Source organism: Cnephaeus nilssonii, assembly GCF_951640355.1.
Source record: "Cnephaeus nilssonii genome assembly, chromosome: X".
NCBI classification, from domain to species: Eukaryota; Metazoa; Chordata; class Mammalia; order Chiroptera; family Vespertilionidae; genus Cnephaeus; species Cnephaeus nilssonii.
In genome coordinates this window covers 48,119,607-48,137,531 of record NC_137071.1, presented here as the reverse complement: position 1 = coordinate 48,137,531, position 17,925 = coordinate 48,119,607, and the positions used below count along the sequence as shown (strand labels likewise).

The 17,925-nt window shown below is 48.3% G+C and overlaps 1 protein-coding gene across 3 annotated transcripts; it reads right to left on the bottom strand.

Moving 5' to 3' along the window:
• Positions 1-3,933: 3,933 nt before the first annotated feature.
• GDPD2 (glycerophosphodiester phosphodiesterase domain containing 2) lies at positions 3,934-17,795 on the bottom strand. 3 transcript variants are annotated; one of them, XM_079764686.1, is made up of 16 exons: positions 17,372-17,794; positions 15,722-15,835; positions 15,346-15,449; positions 14,974-15,067; positions 14,745-14,804; positions 14,416-14,514; positions 14,153-14,246; positions 13,861-14,006; positions 13,667-13,749; positions 13,421-13,571; positions 7,104-7,325; positions 6,752-6,900; positions 5,006-5,153; positions 4,784-4,866; positions 4,510-4,538; positions 3,934-4,423 (listed from the first exon to the last, which is right to left on the bottom strand). In XM_079764686.1, the coding sequence occupies exons 2-16, from the start codon at positions 15,824-15,826 to the stop codon at positions 4,371-4,373; spliced, it is 1,620 nt and encodes a 539-aa protein (XP_079620812.1). In that variant the 5' UTR covers positions 15,827-15,835; positions 17,372-17,794; the 3' UTR covers positions 3,934-4,370. The 3 variants fall into 3 exon arrangements, with proteins under 3 accessions (XP_079620812.1, XP_079620811.1, XP_079620813.1); XM_079764685.1 differs by having other exon boundaries at positions 3,934-4,538; positions 17,372-17,795; XM_079764687.1 differs by lacking the exons at positions 14,745-14,804; positions 14,974-15,067; positions 15,346-15,449 and having other exon boundaries at positions 3,934-4,538.
• Positions 17,796-17,925: the final 130 nt, after the last annotated feature.

Genomic DNA, 17,925 nt, shown 5'->3' with positions numbered 1-17,925 from the left:
ATATATAGCCTGGGCCCTCTGAATTGCTCTGATTGAGCAATAAGCATTGCTAAGCCTGGAGTGAGTGGAGAGGGTCAAACTATCCTTCCCACACCCCATCCCCATTGACTGGTTCTCTCTCTCTCTCATCTTTTCTTTTTTAATGAATCTGAGTAAAATCCCTTGAGATTCATAGTGAACTTCTCCCCACTCCACAGGCTCTCTGAGACTCAGACTGGACTGGGTTGCAACCCTGAAATGCTTTGATATTGGAACTCCCTCCCAACTGCTAGAGCCTGGGGCACCAGGAAGATAGGAGTTCCCTACAGGTCCAAAGAAGCCCTGAGCACTGGCAGGCACTATGATTGGTAGGCTGCTCAGACTGAGGCAATGAATGAATGGGGAAGGGATTTCGGAAGAGTGAGACCATTTCTCAACCCATTCACCTTCTCTCTGGCACCCTCAAGTAAATTGATGGAGTTGGGGCAGCACAGCCCATTGCTGTCTGATAATCTTGGCTCATTCTTAAAAGTAGAGCTTCGTTGAGTGACCTCAGTCTCTGTATGTGGAAAAATAATCACCCTTTCCCCAAAGCCATCTGGTTTCACCTGGGAACCAGAGTCTGGGGTCGCTGAATGCAGAAGTTTCTGGTTTGCAAGTAGAGGGCACTGCTGTGAGTGTACATCCTTGGTCAATGGGAATTCTAGCAAATCGGGCATGGGTGTGAATAATTTGGGTGATTAGTCCAGTAAGATATCAAGATTTCCCCATCATTCCCCATGTATAAATTAGGGAACTCCTACTTTAGCTCATCCTATCTAATAAAAGAGTAATATGCAAATTGACCATCACTCCGACACACAAGATGGCTGCCCCCATGTGGTCAAAGATGGCTGTCCCCATGTGGACACAAGATGGCTGCCACAAGATGGCCAGCAGGGGAGGGCAATTGGGAGGGACCAGGCCTGCAAGGGAGGGCAGTTGGGGGTGATCAAGCCTGCAGGGGAGGGCAGTTAGGGGTGACTAGGCCTGCAGGGGAGGGCAGTTAGGGGTGACCAGGCCGGCAGAGGAGGGAAGTTGGGGGCGAGCGGGCCTGCAGGGAAGGGCAGTTTCGGGGGGACCAGGCCTGCAGGGGAGGGCAGTTAGGGGTGACCAGGCCTGCAGGGGAGGGCAGTTAGGGCCAATCAGGCTGGCAGGGGGGCAGTTAGGCATCAATCAGGCTGGCAGGAGAGTGGTTAGGGGGTGATCAGGCTGGCAGGCAGAAGCGGTTAGGGGCAATCAGGAAGGCAGGCAGGCGAGCAGTTGGGATCTGGAACGGGCAAAACTTAGGGAGGATATGCAGCCCAGAAAGGAGCCAGCAGTCCTGGATTGTGACATCCTTTGAGGGGTCCCAGATTGGAGAGGGTTCAGGGTGAGCTGAGGGACACACACACCCATGCATGAATTTCATGCACCGGGCCTCTAGTTAAAAATAAAAGGCCTCATAGGAATGGCAGTATACAAAGGATCATTCTTACCTTGGTGGAGACAAGTTTCTCACGAGCTTTCCTGAACTAGTTTTCTCTATGGAGTAGAGAAAGATTCTGAGGTCTGTTGACCCCTGTGAGTAGGTACAGAGCCCAATAAGAGGAGAAAAATAAAAAGAATGGAAGGATGGTAAACAAAGAATTAGGCAGCTTTCCAGTGCTGTGTCTGGTTTGGGGCTAGCAAATTCCTGGCTCTGTGCCTTTCCTCTCTGCTACCAGCATGCGGCACACCCTGTCTTCATGAGAGCTTTTGAGGACCAGAGCTTTTTCTACTAGTAACCTAGCATTCTGGCCCAGGAGTAGGTCTAGGCAGTCCAAGGCTGGGGCCACAAAAACCCCTCCACTTGGGACTCATTTCTAGTAAAACAGGAATGTCATTGTGGTGGAGCCCCAAACCACTGCAAATTTGGTGGAGAGTTGTGCCCAGGAGTCTCATGGTGGGCTTTTACTCAAGAGTTTCAAGGTATAGACACCATGCTAAGATACTAGCAGCCAAAGAGGTACTGGTCCAGCTACTGCCCCAATCCACCACACCTCCACAAGGCATGATGGCAGGGGGAGGCTCCTTGCTCTATATGCTTCCACACTGAACTGGGTCGGGACTGGGCCTCAGCTCTATTAATAACCCCCCTAACCCATTCTGGTTGCCCCAAACCCGGATGCTAGAAGCTGTGAGTCAGCAGTTAAAAATAAAGGAGAGCAACTGCACCCGAACTCCAATGAGCAGCTCCCCCTGACCCTCCGCCCTCAAGGTTTTATCAGTTTCAGTCTCCAGTCCGGAGCCTCACAGAGCTTAAGTGTGCTGTCCAGTTCTGGAAAGGCAGTAAGGATTTGTGGTGGCAGACTCAGAGCTGAGTACCCAAGGCTAGGGGCAAGGGGTTAGGGCCTGGGGCTGGGTTCTGCATTCTGTTGGGGGTCTGGAAGCTGAGAGTCTGGGAGCTGGTGGTTTAGCAGGCGGGGACTGGAGACCCTGGAGGTTGTCAGGGCTAGGTAGGAAGGAGGAGGGGAGGAAGAAGCTGCTGGGCTGTGAGGCTGGGCTACTGGGAGGAGAAAAGAAAAGTAGGGATGGGAAGCAGAGGTACATGCTGAGAGGTGAGAGCCTGCAGTACCTGACAGGCTTGGCGCCCCAGAGCTGAGGCGGGCAGTCGGCCTGATTGAGGGGCGGGATCTGGAACGGGCAAAACTTAGGGAGGATATGCAGCCCAGAAAGGTACTGTGTGAAGGAGATCTGCTGGGTAGCAGGAGGCGTGGACCCGAAAGGACCGGGACTGCAACAGCCGCGGCGCGCGCTCCCGGGGCGCCTGTGGCTGCGAGCGCGCAGCACGCCGTGCCCTGCCCACCGCGCCAGCTGCAGGCCAGGTATGTTGGCGCGCACAGCTGCCTATGTGAGTGTGTATGTAGGGGCGGGGCGAGGAGAGGGGCGGGGAGAGGGGGAAGGGACGAGGTCTGGGAGGAGTCGGGGTGGGAACAAAAATTCAAATTCGTCCTAATCTAAATCTGAGGCCGGAAGTGGCCGGGGATTCTGGGAAATATAGTTTCAGGGGCTTCCTTGCGACCGAGTAGGGGCTTGTCTCAAGGTGCTAGTGCGCTCCCAGGTTCCAGTCTGGGTAGAGGGGAGGAATGGAGAATCGAACCTCCTTTGCCAAAGCCTCAATTCGATTTGGCTTCGTGTGGAGACACAAATTGGGGCGAATGTTGGTGCGGTGGGGTACCGAAGAGTCAGCCATAGAGCCCCTCCTGTTCATCTTTTTGCCTTAGTCCCACCCCTTCTATCTGACTGCTTATCCTAGGCCAGCTCCGCGCTAGTCACCCGGGAACTCACAAGCAGAAAACACACTGGAAACTTGCTCTTCGAGGGAAAGACAGGCCGGGGACCCAGACCCTGCGCGCAGCCCAGATAAGCGAAAACGTGTGGAACTACGACTATGCCCTCAGGGTTTGGAGTCAAGGACACAGATCCCCAGCTGGCAGGGGAAACAAGTGTCATTCAGCAAACACGTCACAGCGATGACCGACGCGGCCCTCCTCTTGGGGAAGGTGACCACAAGGTGGAGCTACAAAACAACTCTATACTGCGCTCCTTGGGCCACCTGACCCCCTCCCTTGGCAGTGACTCCCTCACTCCCCTCTTGCAGTCCTTCATTGCCTCAAGTGGTCCTCCTCCCACCTCCAACCCATACATCTCCTCACGACGACCCCTCATTGTCACGTCACATACAACCCTAGATGGAGGGTGTATCCTCCCCCTAGCACCAGTGCTGAAAAGATAAGACTGTGGACAAATGGAAATTAAATTCATTCATAAAAGGATTAATAGACAAGAAACACGAACCAAGGTGTCCTGAAGACAAAGGCTGTACGCAGTAAAAAGCCACCCGTAGGCAAAGAACTACATGGTTAGATGGGCTCTTTAGCCCCCAGCCTCTACGCAGGAAAGCAGCTAAATTGCTGTGGTCGGGGCGACACAGTGAATGGAGTGGGGTGGGTTCTCCAGGAAGGCCGTTTTCATCTCTCCTTCAGTCACTGTTCCCAGCTGTTCCATCCCTGACACACCCTGTGCCTTCTACACAAGAACATGTGCACACAAGTCTGAAACATTTTCTTGGCAATCTCCCCTGTTCTAGAACGTTTTATTTTGGGAGAAATTTCTCATGATTTACTGTCTTCCACCACCACCTCAGGTCAAAACCCAAAGGGAAGAAGATTCCATAGAAGCTTGGGGCATATCCACCATTTCCCTCATAGTTCAAAGTTCACTCCACCCTCACCCCACCAACATTCCACTGTAGCCATGCTCCCTTCCTTGCTCTTGACAGATGTAGACAGGCCTCAGACTCTGGCTGGTGGGGGCCTAGAGCAGGGCATTCACTCCATTATGAAATTGTTGATCCTGGTCAGCAGCACAGCTGTTTCTAAGCCTGGAGAGAGGAGGGGGACATGGCAAGAGTGAGTAATGGGAATGCTAGTGGAAAAGAAAAATGAGGTGAAGGAAGAAAGTTCTTACCTGTTATCTCTCTCTTCTCAGCACATCTCCTACAGGGAGAAAAGCTTCCCATGGTGAGGTCAGCCACCTTCAAGCATGACCTTTTGAACCTGGGTTCCCCCAAACTGCTTTTCCCAGGTTCAAGCCAATTTGGTGTCCAAGGAAGGGTCTAAGAATCTCAAAGGAACCAAACAGACCCAACCCCAAACTCCAGGCAGCAAGAGTCTGAATCAGTCCCATCACTAGGACCCTGGGGAGAATAAAGATCCAGAAAGCTAAGGCACAAAACACTCACCCACGGAGGAGGAACAGCCACAAAATCAGCAGGGTGGAGACACAATCAATGAGGAGCCATATCATTAGGTAGGTTTTAGGGGGCTGTGAGAATTTAAAAAAGGCCCCTGTTGGTGGCCAGAGCCCCAAAGGTAGTATATGGGGAGAAAGGAAGAGAGGGACAGGGTTAAGGAGAATCAGGGAAGGGGAAATAGGAGGAGGGTGACAGTCTTAGAGTCCTCACAATAAGCCAGACGGGGTAACGCATCTGCTGCAGCAGCTGGCAGTCATTGGTAGTGACCGAATTCACCCCTGCACACCAGAGTATGGAGAAGAGCCAGGGCTTGTTCACGACAAATAGGTTCACTGAGACATTATCCTCATGCAGTGCCCTATGGAGGCAAAAAAGAAACAGGTGACATCCAGAACCGTGGGGCACAAGGCACCGGAGGCAGCTCCTGTCTGGCTTGAATCTCCAGTGTCACTGCAAAGGAGCTATCAGTTCAACCTTTGCTTGTCAGCCCCTGACCAAAAGTGATTTTCTTTGCATAGCTGAACTCTGTCTTTTGGTGGATTCCTAATTTTGCTGTCTGGGGTCACACAAATGTATCTCTCCTCTTTGTCCCATGACAGCCCTTCAGTGGTCTGAGGAACATTGATCATGTCCCCCTGAGTCTTCTCTTTTGTAGGCCCAACAGTCACTGTCCTTTTAGCTGGGGCTTGGACCCTGGCTTATCATATCCTTCACTATACAAACCCATTTAACTTAATCTTACTCCAGTTTATCAATGTTCCTTTCAAAGTATGGGGTCTGCATCTGCACATGATATCCAGGTGGCTTGCATAAGCTTTGAGTAGAACAAAACTCTTCTTGCCTTCTCGGCACTATGCCTGTATGAAGGCAGCTCAGGGTCAGGTTAGTTTCAGCAATATGATGTGCACTAATGACTCATTATGCACAGTGTTCAATCAAAGCCCTGGTCTTTTGCACACATTTCTGCTGATGCCAGTGTCTCCTATCTTGTCTTTGGGCAACTGAGCTTCTTTTGGGCCCCAAATATAGGTTTTTACATCTATCCCTGTTGCATTTCATCTTGGTACCTTTGGCCTATCATCTCAGAGTGTTTAGACGTTTCAGGGCCTTGATTTCATCATTGGTGTATTCATTACCAATTCACATGTTTTGGAAATGTGATCAGCAGTCAGTGCTGACCAGGACAAGACTAAGGTGAGGGCCACCCCAATGTTGTCTCCCTCCATGGTGACAACTTGAGGAAAGGTCTTTGAAATATTTATCATAACTGGGCTATCTATCATTCAGTACACATTTTTCCCCTATCTGACCAGAAGAACATTAGAAGAGATCTTGGCGGCCGAATGTTTTGAGGTTGATCATGTTTACTGGATGGGTCAGCTTTGAGGGCCTAGCTCACATCAGTGACTCTATCACCTCTCTCCCTTGCATTCATCCTCTCTAGCACTTATCTCCTTGGTGTAGAATGAAAGCTAAAACGCTTCTCTTGACCTACAAGGTCCTATCCAATTTGTTCCCTGCCTAACTCTCCAGCCTCACCTCCACCTTGCTCATTAGGCTGCTGTTCCTACTCTTCTGCAGCTCTCCTCATTGTTCACTCCTGTGATGCATCAGGTCTCAACCTAGGCACCACTTCTTTAACCATTCTTCCTAATGTGGCCCTTCCCTAACCCCTCCTTCCCAACTCCAATTGCTCTATTGCATTTCCCCATTTTATCACCTTCATATCATTTATCAGTGTCCAATATGCATACATTTTGTTCAATGGTTTATTGTTTTTCTTTCACTTGTATGCCCAAAGACTGCAACAAATAGTGCCTGACATACAGTAGCATTTGATAAATATTTGTTGTATGAGTGAATGAATGAATGAATGGTCTTTGCCCTCCCCTCATTGGCTCTTCCCCACCATTAAGCTGCATGTGATAACCTCAGCTCCTTTCCTCTGGCACTTACTTCATATCCAACTGTGGTAGGTCGTGATAGGGGAGGTTGAGAAACAGGGGCCTCTCAGTTCTGTTGACTCCCAGCTGTCCATATATCTGGCGCATTCTGGGTGCCCGTTGTTGGACATTAGCCCGATCTTCATCCGGGAGCCAAAGGACCTGTGGTTCAGGGAGGATGGATGTGAAGCTGGGGAAGGCCTGGGGATTCCAGGGGCAGGGGCAAAGCAGAAAGATTTGACCACAGAATGGGGTAAATGAGCTGGGTGGGGCCCTGGGGCAGGGACAGCTCAAGATTGTCACCGTGGCCTAGGGAAGGCAGTGTGGGGGGTGGTGAGGGGCACTTGGGATCCTGGCAATATCACCGTGGCTTGAGGGACCCTTGAATTCAGCACAGTCTCCAATGTCAGGTTCACATAAGTGTCATAGTATGTGTGGTTTCGTGGTGGGCGGCGTAAATCAAACATAATGGAAAGGTTGAGGACTGCAGCTTCCTTCAATAACTCTTCCAATGTTGGTACTGTCTGATTCTCAGCCTCTTTCCGATCAAGGCCCGATAGCTGTGTGGCCTCCCAGAAGGGTGGCCTCTATAAGAATAGAAAAATTATTTCAAGACCAGAAGAAGCCTCTGGGTCATTCCCCCATCCCCATTATCTCACTCATTCCCTGACTTGGGGTCCAGCTTCTGCCCACATCGTTGCCGGGGTCTTTCTTTCCTCAAACTATGGCCTTTTCCAGACCTTCTAATGCCTTAATCTTTTAACCCACCCTCCTACCTCCCCAGTTTCCTAATTTCCTCTCTCCCACGTCACTTTCTCTTTGGTTTCATGAAGATCTCTGGGATTGTGACCCCTTGGTTTTCTCCCAATATCAGCAGCTTTCTGGCTACACCTACATCCCCTTCCCATGGTCCCTCCACAGCTTGAACTACTCTTTCACAGCACCATCAACAGCTTTCTTAACCCACCTGTTCTACAGATCCCAAATTTTGATTCAATTTTACAATTGCCCCTAGTGGGCAGAGCACACTATGTGGACTTTTGGCACTGCAGTCCTGTTTTTCTCTTTGGTGCCACTTAGCCATCTGTTTACTTGTCCTTGGTATACTCTCTCTCCCATTTCTCCTAGAGGCTATTCCAAACCTGGGTCACTCTCCTCTCCTCCTTTTGTAATGAACAAATTACCTCCTAATCACTGACCTGGAAAAAGCAAGCCACCTAGCACTTATTAAGTATTTACTATGTACCAGGTAGCGTTAGAAGTACTTTATGCAATAGACCCTGTCTAGGAGGCAGGTGAAAATTTCCTCTTTGAATGTTGCAAGATTAGGTAGACAAGAAGCACTCTGGAATGTCATAGTAAGGACTTCCATATATCCACATTTCCACAAAAGCAACAAGAACATGGCAAAAAAAGGTAAAAATTATGATTGATTTCTTGAATATAATAAAGATGTCAAGTATGACATCTTTAAAGTTATAGGGAAAATATCATTGATGAATTTTATATCCAGTGAAAATATCCTTCAAAAATAATGTCGGCCATGGCCGGTGTCTTGATTGGTTGGAGCATCATCTAGTGTACCAAAAGGTTGTGGTGTACCAAAAGGGTTGCAGTTCAATTCCCGGTCAGAGCACATATCTAGGTTACAGGTTTGATCCCCAGTTGGGGCACATATGGGAGGCAGCCTGTTGATGTTTCTCTCTCACATCACATCAATGTTTCTTTCTCTCTCCCTTCCTCTCTTTCTAAAATCAATTTTTAAAAACATCCTAAGGCGAGGATTTTTAAAAAGGAATAAAAAATAATGGTGGACACAAGCTCATTTTATGAAGCCAGCATTATCCCCCAAACCAGATAAAGACACTACAAAGAAAGAAAAGTATAGGCCAATATCCCTGATAAACATAGATGCTAAAACCCTTAACAAAATATTAGCAACCAGATCCCACAATACATTAAAAAGATCATACACCATGATCAAGTGGGATTTATTCTGGGGATGCAAGTTTGGTACCATATTTGCAAATCAATGAACGTGAAATGCCACATAAACAAAATAAAGGATAAAAAGCACATGATCAATCAATAGACTCAGAAAAGGCATTTGATAAAACCCAGCACCCATTTGAGATAAAAACTTTCCTCAAAGTGGAAATAGAGGTAACATATCTCAACATAATAAAGACCATATATGACAAACCTACAGCCAACATCATACTCAATGTGCAAAAACTAAATCCATTTCCCCTAAGAACAGGAACAAGACAGGGATGTCCGCTTTCACCATTCCTGTTCAACATAGTACTGGAAATCCTAGCCACAGCGATCAGACAAGAAGAGGAAATAAAAGCCATCCAAATTAGAAAGGAGGCAGTAAAACTCATTTTTTACAGATGACATGATATTGTATATAGAAAACCCTAAATATTCCACTAAAAATCTCCTAGATCTGATAAACGAATTTAGTAAAGTAGGATACAAAATAAATATTCAGAAATTGGTTGTGTTTTTATACACTAACAATGAACTATCAGAAAGGGAAACTTGCCATGGCCAGCTTGCTTAGTGGTTAGAGCATCAGCCTGCACACTGAAGGATCTCTGGTTCAATTCCCAGTCAAGGGCACCTACCAGGGTTGCAGGTTTAATTTCTGGCCCTGGTCAGGTGCGTGCAGGAAGCAACCAATCAATGTGTCTCTTACATATCAATGTTTCTCTCTCCCTCTCCCTCCTTTCCTCCCTTCCACTCTCTAAAAGAAGCAATGGAAAAAATATCTTCAGGTGTGGATTAACAACAACAACAACAAAAGGGAAACTAAAAAAAAAAATCCATTTACAATTGCAGCCAAAATAAAATACCTAGGAATAAATTTAACCAAGGATATAAAAGACCTGTACTTGGAAAATTATAACACACTGAAGAAAGAACTGAAGAAGATACAAACAAGTGGAAGCATATATCATGCTCATAGATAGGAAGAATTAACATCATTAAAATGTCCATGCTACCCAAAGCAATCTATAGAATCAATACCATTCCTATCAAGATTCCAATGCGCCCAGCTGGCATGGCTCAGTGGTTGAGTGTCGACCTATGAACCAGGAGGTCATGGTGCAATCCCTGGTCAGGGCACATGCCCAGATTGTGGGCTCAATCCCCAGTGTGGGGTGTGCAGGAGGCAGCCAATCAATTATCCTCTCTCATCATTGATGTTCTCTCTCTCTCTCTCTCTCTCTCTCTCTCTCTCTCTCTCTCTCTCTCTCTCTCTTCATCTCTGAAATCAATAAAAATATACTTTAAAAAATATTCCAATGGCTTATTTCACAGAACTAGAACAATATTCCAAAAATTTATATGGAACCACAAAAGACCCCGAATAGCCACAGCAATCTTGAGAAAGAAAAACAAACTTGTAGCCCTAGCTGGTTTGGCTCAGTGGATAGAGCATCGGCCTCCAGACTGAAGGGTCCCAGGTTCGATTCCAGCCAAGGGAACATGCCTGGGTTGCGGGCTCCATCCCCAGTAGGGGGCATGCAGGGGGCAGCCAATCAATGATTCTCTCTCATCATTGATGTTTCTCTCTCTCCCCCTCTCCCTTCCTCTCTAAAATCAATAAAATATATTTTAAAAAAAAGAAAAATAAAGTTGTAGGTATCATACTACCTGATATCAAACTATACTACAAGGTCACAGTAATCAAAACAGCATGGCAGTGGCATAAAAACAGGCATGTAGATCAATGGAACTGAATAGGGAGTCCAGAAATAAACCCACACTTTTATGGTCAATTATTATTTGACAAAGGAAACAAAAACATACAATGGGGTAAAGATAGCCTACTCAATAAATGTGTTGGGAAAATTGGACATATAGGTGCAAAAGAAAGAAAGAAAGAAAGAAAGAAAGAAAGAAAGAAAGAAAGAAAGAAAGAAAGAAAGAAAGAAAGAAAGAAACTGGACCATTTTATACTACACATAAGAATAAACTGAAAATGGATTAAAGATTGAAATGTTAGACTTGAAAATATAAAACCCCTAGAAGAAAACATAGCAGTAAAATCCTGGACAGTGCTCTTAGCAATATTTTTTCTAATATATCCCTTGCCATATTGGCAAGGGAAACAAAAGAAAAATAAATAAATAGGACTACATTGAACTAAAAAGGTTTTTCACAGCAAAGGAAACCATTAACAAAAAGAAAAAAACAGCGCATCAAATGAGAGAACGTATTTGCCAGTGATACATCTGATAAGGGGCTAATTTCCAAAAAATATAAAGAACTTATACAACTCAACAAAATGAAGACAAACAATCCAATTAAAAATGGGCAAAGGACCAGAATAGACACTTCTCCAAAGAGGACATACAGATGGCCAATAGACATGAAAAAATGTTCAAGGTCACTAATCATCAGACAGATACAAATTAAAACCACAATGAGATATAACCTCACAATGCCTACCATCAATAAATCAACAAACAAGTGCTTGCAGAGATGTGGAGAAAAGGGAACCCTAGTACACTGCTGGTGGGAATGCAGACTGGTACAGCTACTGTAGAAAGCAGTATGGAGTTTCCTCAAAATATTAAAAAGGGAATTGCCTTATGACCCAGCGATTCCACTTCCAGGAATATACCTGAAGAAACCCGAAACACTAATTTAAAAGAATATATGCACTCCTATGTTCATTTCAGCATTATTTACAATAGCTAAGAGCCCATCAGTAGCTGAGTGGATAAAAAAAGCAGTTGTACATTTACACAATGAAAAACTGCTCAGCCATAAAAAAAAGAGAGAAAGAAATCTTACTTTTGCAACAGCATGGATGGACCTAGAGAGCTAAGTGAAATAAGCCAGTCAGAGAAAGATAAGTACCATATGATTTCACTTATATGTGGAGTCTAATGAATAAAATAAACCAACAACACATTCATAGAGGACAGACTGACAGCTGTCAGAGTGGATGGGGGTTGCAGGGCTGGGTGAAAAAGGTGAAAGTATTAAGCATAAAACAAACAAACAAAAAACAACCAAAAAATGCCTGGCTAGTGTTGCTCAGTGGTTGAGTGTCGACCCATGAACCAAGAGGTCACCAGTTCGATTCCCAGTCAGGGCATGGGAGGCAGCTGATCGATGATGATTTTCTCTCATAATTGATGTTTCTATCTCACCCCCTCTCCCTTCCTTTTTTTCTAAAAATCAATAAAAATATTTTAAAAAAACAACAAAAACTCATAGACACAGACAACAATATGATGATTATCAGAGAGAAAGGGGGTGGAGGAAGATAGAAGACGGCAAAGGGAGGATAAATGGTGATGGAAGGAAACTTGACTTAGGATGATGAACACACAATACAATATACAGATGGTGTATTATAGAATTGTACACCTGAAACCTCTATAATTTTAGTAACCAATGTCACCCAATAAACTCAATAAAAAAGTTAAGTGATAATACACGTGTTCTCTTAATACATACTTTCACATTTTCAAATAAAGTCCTAATAAAAAAAATAATGGTGCAAAAAAAGACTTTTCCAGATAAGTGATTATTGGGTGGATTTGTCACCAGCAGGAAATTGGAGCATAGTCATAATAAATATTACTCATTGTGTAAAATAAGAACAGATATGCCCATATTTACATGAGCAAATAAATGAATACAAAAATAAATGTGAGATAAAAGAAGTACTTTATGTGTATTAATTTATTTAATCCTTCCAATAATCCTGCAAGGTACGCTTATTATTCCCATTTCACAGATGAGAAAAAATGAAGCACAGAGAGACTAAGGAATGTAGCCCAGGCTCACAAGGCTAGGAAGTGGTGAAACCAGGATTCGACCCAGATATCCCTTGTTCTTAACACTCTGATATGTAAATATATAGTTAAATGGGGAAAAAAAGAAAGTTGCAAAAGAATATGTGAAGTGGTCCTATTTGTGCAAAATGAAAAATATATGTGTGTGTGCATATATCTGTATGTATGTATACATATGTATATATAGAATATGTACCCAATTGTTAACAGTGACTATCTCAGGAGGGATTGGATTATGAGAGAGTTTTCAATTTTTAAGTTATTTCTCTGATGTTTTACTTTTTTACAAGGAACATGTATTACTTTCATAATCAGGAAAAGAGGAACTGAAAAAACTAAGTATCCTTTGCAATGTATTCCATCACCTGCAGGATTGAGTCCACACACCTGGGCCTAGCATTTGAAGCTTTCTAAGACCAAGCCTTTGCTCCCCTCGCCAGTCTCCCCTCCCACTGCTCTTATCTCCTGGTGCCAGCCACTTTGTGTTCCCTGGAAACACTTCTTCATACTTCTGGGCTTTACCCATGCTCTTGCCTCTGACTAGAATTTCCATTTCCTGCCTTGTCCATCTTAAAAACAACTCAAGTGTCCTCTCCTGTGAAACTACGCCTGATCCTCTCCCACACACACCCTGCAAACAGTGACCTCTCTACTCAGTAACGATGCTGTTACCGCTCTGGGTTTCATATTCTGTTAGCCTGTTGCCCAAGCTCTCATTTATACTAGGAGGTTATGACCTGAGGGCAGAGACTGTATTCCTATTGCCCAGCACAGCTCTCAGCACGTGCTTATCAATGAATGAACTCTGCACCGAGGGCCCCTGCAGGTGGCTATCTCTTCCAGGATGCTGTCCTCACCTCTAGGAACCAGGCTCCGGCATTGAGTCTCTTCAGTTCAGCCCAGGAGAAGTCGCTGCTGTGGGCGGTGATTCGGGTTGGGAACACAGAGGCCACATCTGTGGTTCTGCTTAGGTGCTCATCATGCATGAGGAAAGGGATCCCATCGGAGCTGAGGGCACAAGGGATGTCAGAGGGCCAAGCTCTGGGGCTGCTCTCATTTTCGGAGCTCCCCTGCTATGTCTGTCAGCCCCCAGCTTCCCTCACCTGACCATCACATCAGTCTCAAACACATCGGCTCCACATTCTGCTGTCTTCCGCAGGGACATCAGGGTATTCTCGGGGGCCAGCTGGAAGAGGGAATTGGTGAAGAGGTCACAGGGAAGGGTAGGAGCCTGGGAACCCATAGGCCTAACCACTGCAGACCCTCCCTGCCTTGCCAGCATTCTGCCCACACTCACCATGGGGGCTCCTCGGTGTCCAACCAGCCCAGGCTTGGGGGATAAGTCTCCGGGTTCCATGATACAGGTTGAGGAGATGCATAGGGGGGCCAGGTAGATGGCCAGTACAATTGTAAAATACATGAACAGTATCACAATCTTGTGACCTGTGAGGAGTGGAGGACCAGCTGTGGAGAAAGGGCAGTGGGCAAGCTCTGGGGGCAGAAAGCAGAGTGCAGGTGCAGGGAATCAGGCAGCAGGAGGCTGAAGCATGGATGGCCAGCGAGGGTGTGTGTGGGAGTGGAGTTGGCACCTCTTTTGCGGATATGGTAGAAGTTATCAGCCACAGGCCAGGCCAGGATGGTGATGAAAGCAACAGCTCCAACGTGAAGGAACGGGGCTGTGGCCTATGGAGGAGAGTTGGTGAGGAGGGCTCTGTCCTCCCTTTCTCCTCTGAGGACCTGACTTTTAGAATTTAGAGCTACTTGCAGTTTTGGGGGACGAGGGAGCAAGATAGGTCCTGGGGTTGGCCACAGGCCCAGGCTCCCAACCAGGGAGTGGATATCAGCCACTCACCCACAGTGACAGACGTAAGCTAAGCCACTCCTCCTGCCATTGGATGTCCAGTACCACAAGGCCAGCGAGCACAAGAAGCACAATGAGGAGCAGCAGCACCTGGAGGACCCGGGGTGAAGAGGCTACCTGGGCTGCTCCTCATTCCATGAAAACAGAACCATTCTCTTCCTCTGACTCCTCTACTTTCCTTCTTTCAGTTAACAAATATCTACTGGGCTTCGGGTCTCGAGTTTGAGCCCGGGGTTAGAATAGTGAGGTTTTCGACAAATAGCCAACCAAATGCTGGGCTCAGGGGCCCCTTTTCCTGCTCACTCCCATTCCCACTCTACCTTGTGGACACTGTGCAGGTGTAGAGGCTGGCCACAGAACCACAGGAGCACAGCCAGGAGCTGGGGGTAGAGGGTGTTGGAAGTAATGAGGCACCAAAAGAGGAGGACCACTGAGGTGGGCTTCCCAGGCTGACACCTCCCTCCTCCCCTCCCCACAGTGGGGCAGGGTAGAGCTGAACCAGAAAGAAGGGCCGAGGCGGGGGCTAGGCAAATGTCCCCCTGTACCCACCAATAGCAGGGATGCATATGTGACCAGTAGAGAGACAAAAAGCATAAATGCCAGGGACCAGTCCATCCAGTGTCCCCAGTGGCGGAACAGGAATCTGTGGGAGGGGAGAGGGTGGCACCCGAGTGCAGGAAGGGGTGTTAGCAGGGGCCTGAGGGAAGTTGGGGTGGGTGGACCCAGAAGGAGGACAAGGTAGTGAGGGGCAGCCTTTCACAGGGCCAGGGACTCCAAGGACTGGGGAGCCTTTGTGGAGGGGTCTTCTAAGGATGTTGGGCAGCAGGAGAGATGGGCAGGGCTGGGGATGACTGAGCACCCAGGGGTCCAGGGTGGGGAATAGGTTGACATGTTTGCTGAGGCAGGGGGTCCATGACACACTCATTGAAGTTGTGCAGGTCATTGAGAAGGATGAGCCCGATGTACAGCCAGGCCAAGGAGAGGAGGACAGTGAAGAAGAGCAGGCCAAACCACATATATTCACACTGTAAAGGAGCAGGAGAGAAGCTCACAGCCGATTCCCACTTTCAGCTCAAAGTCCCCAACAGATGGCAGCTCAAAGGACTTCCTGCCAGGTGTTGGGCTGCTTTGCTTTGCCAGAAGCTCTTGCCATATTTGAGAGAGATTTTCTTCCTGGGGAGAGAAAGCCCCTTCCCTCCACCCCCAGCTGCCTCTGAGCGCAGTGGCCTCCTTAGCCTCCTTCTCCCCTTCATGAGGCCTCTGCCTTGGACTTCAGGTGCCCCCATCCCTACTCCACCTGGCTGGTTTTCATCCTGTCTTTGGGGCACTTCCTCCAGTGGCAGCTATACAGGCAGTGGACGCTGCGGGCCCAGACGGAGCAGCAGTTGGGGTACTTGGCCATGGTGAGGACCTGGGGGAAGAGATACTCTGCCATCAGGGACCCTGGTGAAGGCAGATCCCAGCCTTCCTCCCAGTGTATCTGAGGAGCCTGATGGAGAAGCAAAGGCCTGGGCTGCTGCCCAGCAATGGAGGTCATGGAGCAGGCCCCGTGTGCCAGAGTGGATAAGGAGGTGAGCAAAGGACGACAATCTCCAGGGTCTTTCCCTTTAATCTGGATACCTGGTCAGTCTGGGACACCTGGGACATCCACTCTGTTGGCCTGCAGGATGAACACGCAATCTCTCCTACTTAACAGCATGCCCATTTAACAGGAGAAACTGCCTGGGGTGGGGCAAACTCAATTCAACAAGTTGAGGCAGATTTAACCAAGCTTCGGGCAGCCCCAGGAATCAGGAGTAACATGAGGTTGAAGTTCCAGTTCTGACCTGGAGCTAAAGGGAGGCCTAGCTAATGGGCCAGTTACTATGGATACAGATTACACACATCACAAAGCCCTGACTGAAAGATCCTCTGTCTCCACCTTCCAGGGGGCAGGGGGCACGGCCAATAAGAGGAAGCCAGGGGAACAGGCAGTCTGGGTCACTCCCAGATTTGTTAAGGGGCTCTTTTCCTGTCGGCACACCTGGAAAATCCAAGCCCTCTTGCCCCAGTCTGATCACTTGCCGCCCAGTCATCCCCCCGCTTCCCACCCCATTCAGTAACCCAGTCTCCACTTCCTCCTTTCCAGGGCCCCACCCTCTGAGGTCCCTTAGGTGAAAGTGCAACAAATACAGGCCAAAGGTATGGGGGGTGTGGTTGTCCTGGGGCAGGCGATCCCTGTACCTTGTGCTTTTGGGTCAGGCTGAGACTGAGCTGGTTTAACTGATCCCAAACTAGGCTGGGTGTGTGATGGTGATTCTCCAAAGAAGGGGTGCGATTTGTGTCAGCACTTGTCTGTGCGTGTGTACTAGTGGCTGGCAGTACAAATGGGTTTGTTGATGACTTTGGTGTGTAAAGGAGCTCCTAAATATACCCAAAGTATGTGTGGTCTATGGGACACAACCCCTTGTCATTTGGGCTCTCCTGAGGCTGTGGAGTCTTAGAGGGGTGCACAGTGGCTGGGCCCCTGAAAGGAGGGAGGGTGTAGCTACTCCTGAAACTGCCCTCCTTACAGTATGCTTGCCTTGGGAAAGGAGGTTAGGGTAGGCTGTGGAGGGGTGGGGGCCTGAGGCTGGGGGAAGGAAACGTCTCTGCTTCCTGAGCTGCCTCCCAGGAAAAAGTCATCCCAAAGGGAGGCTCTGCCTCTTCCCACCCTGGGACTGGGTTATGGTAGCCTGCCCTGGGCTCCATCAGCACCTCCTGCCTCCCCTCAGGCCCCATACCCCAGGCACTGCCTGCCAGAGCCCCACCTCCCTCCAGGAGCTGTCTAGAGGATGGGGTCAGGTCTGAGCAGCCTGAAAACCCCTCAGGGAAGCTGAGCAGGGGTGCTGCCCGATCCCTGCTGGTTGGAGCCGGCCTCTGCCCCGCTGCTCCCGCCTGTAGCCCCCAGCCTTCCCAACCCTCACACCTTTTCTCAGCGGCAGCTCTGCTCTCGGCTCTGCACTGCACTGCTTCCCAGATCCTCTCGGAGTTGTCTGTCTCCTCTCTTTCAGTCCACCGCTCAGCCCCACCAGTCAAACAGGTGGCACTGTTGCCACCTACAGGAGGCTGTGTGGGTCCTCTCCGAAGGCCTGCAGCTGCTCTCTGGCTTGTGCCTTCAGGGTGGGAAGATGGGAGGGAGAGATCTGCTTCTTTACTCGCTGCCGCTTTGGGGTGAGGAATTCTTTTGTGCAGCCTTCCCGGTCCCTCTCTCCCTCCTCCTGCTCCCCTCAGTCACTGCCAGGGCTTTGTCCTGCCTCTGGGAGGCGGGGGCTTAGGGCACTGGCAGGCGGGAGGGAAGCTGGGGGGAGGTGACTACACAACTTTGCAACTTGCCAGAGAAGGGGCCCAGCCAGCCCCCTGGGAAGGGGTGTGTGTGAGGGAGTCCAGCATTTGGTCTCAAGCTTCATGGGAGGACAGCCTTCGTTCATCAGCCTCCCTTCCCTCTTGGGAGTCTACTTCCACTTTTGCAAAGTGCACCAA

Bases quoted from the DNA above. Each gene is read 5' to 3' on its own strand.
- GDPD2 (XM_079764685.1), bottom strand. From the start codon at position 15,826: ATGGCCAAGTACCCCAACTGCTGCTCCGTCTGGGCCCGCAGCGTCCAC. The intron at 15,450-15,721 runs GTGGAGTAGGGA...GCTCCTTTACAG, and splicing joins ACAGGATGAAAACCAGCCAG to TGTGAATATATGTGGTTTGG. The intron at 5,154-6,751 runs GTAAGTGCCAGA...TTGCCTCCATAG, and splicing joins CTACCACAGTTGGATATGAA to GGCACTGCATGAGGATAATG.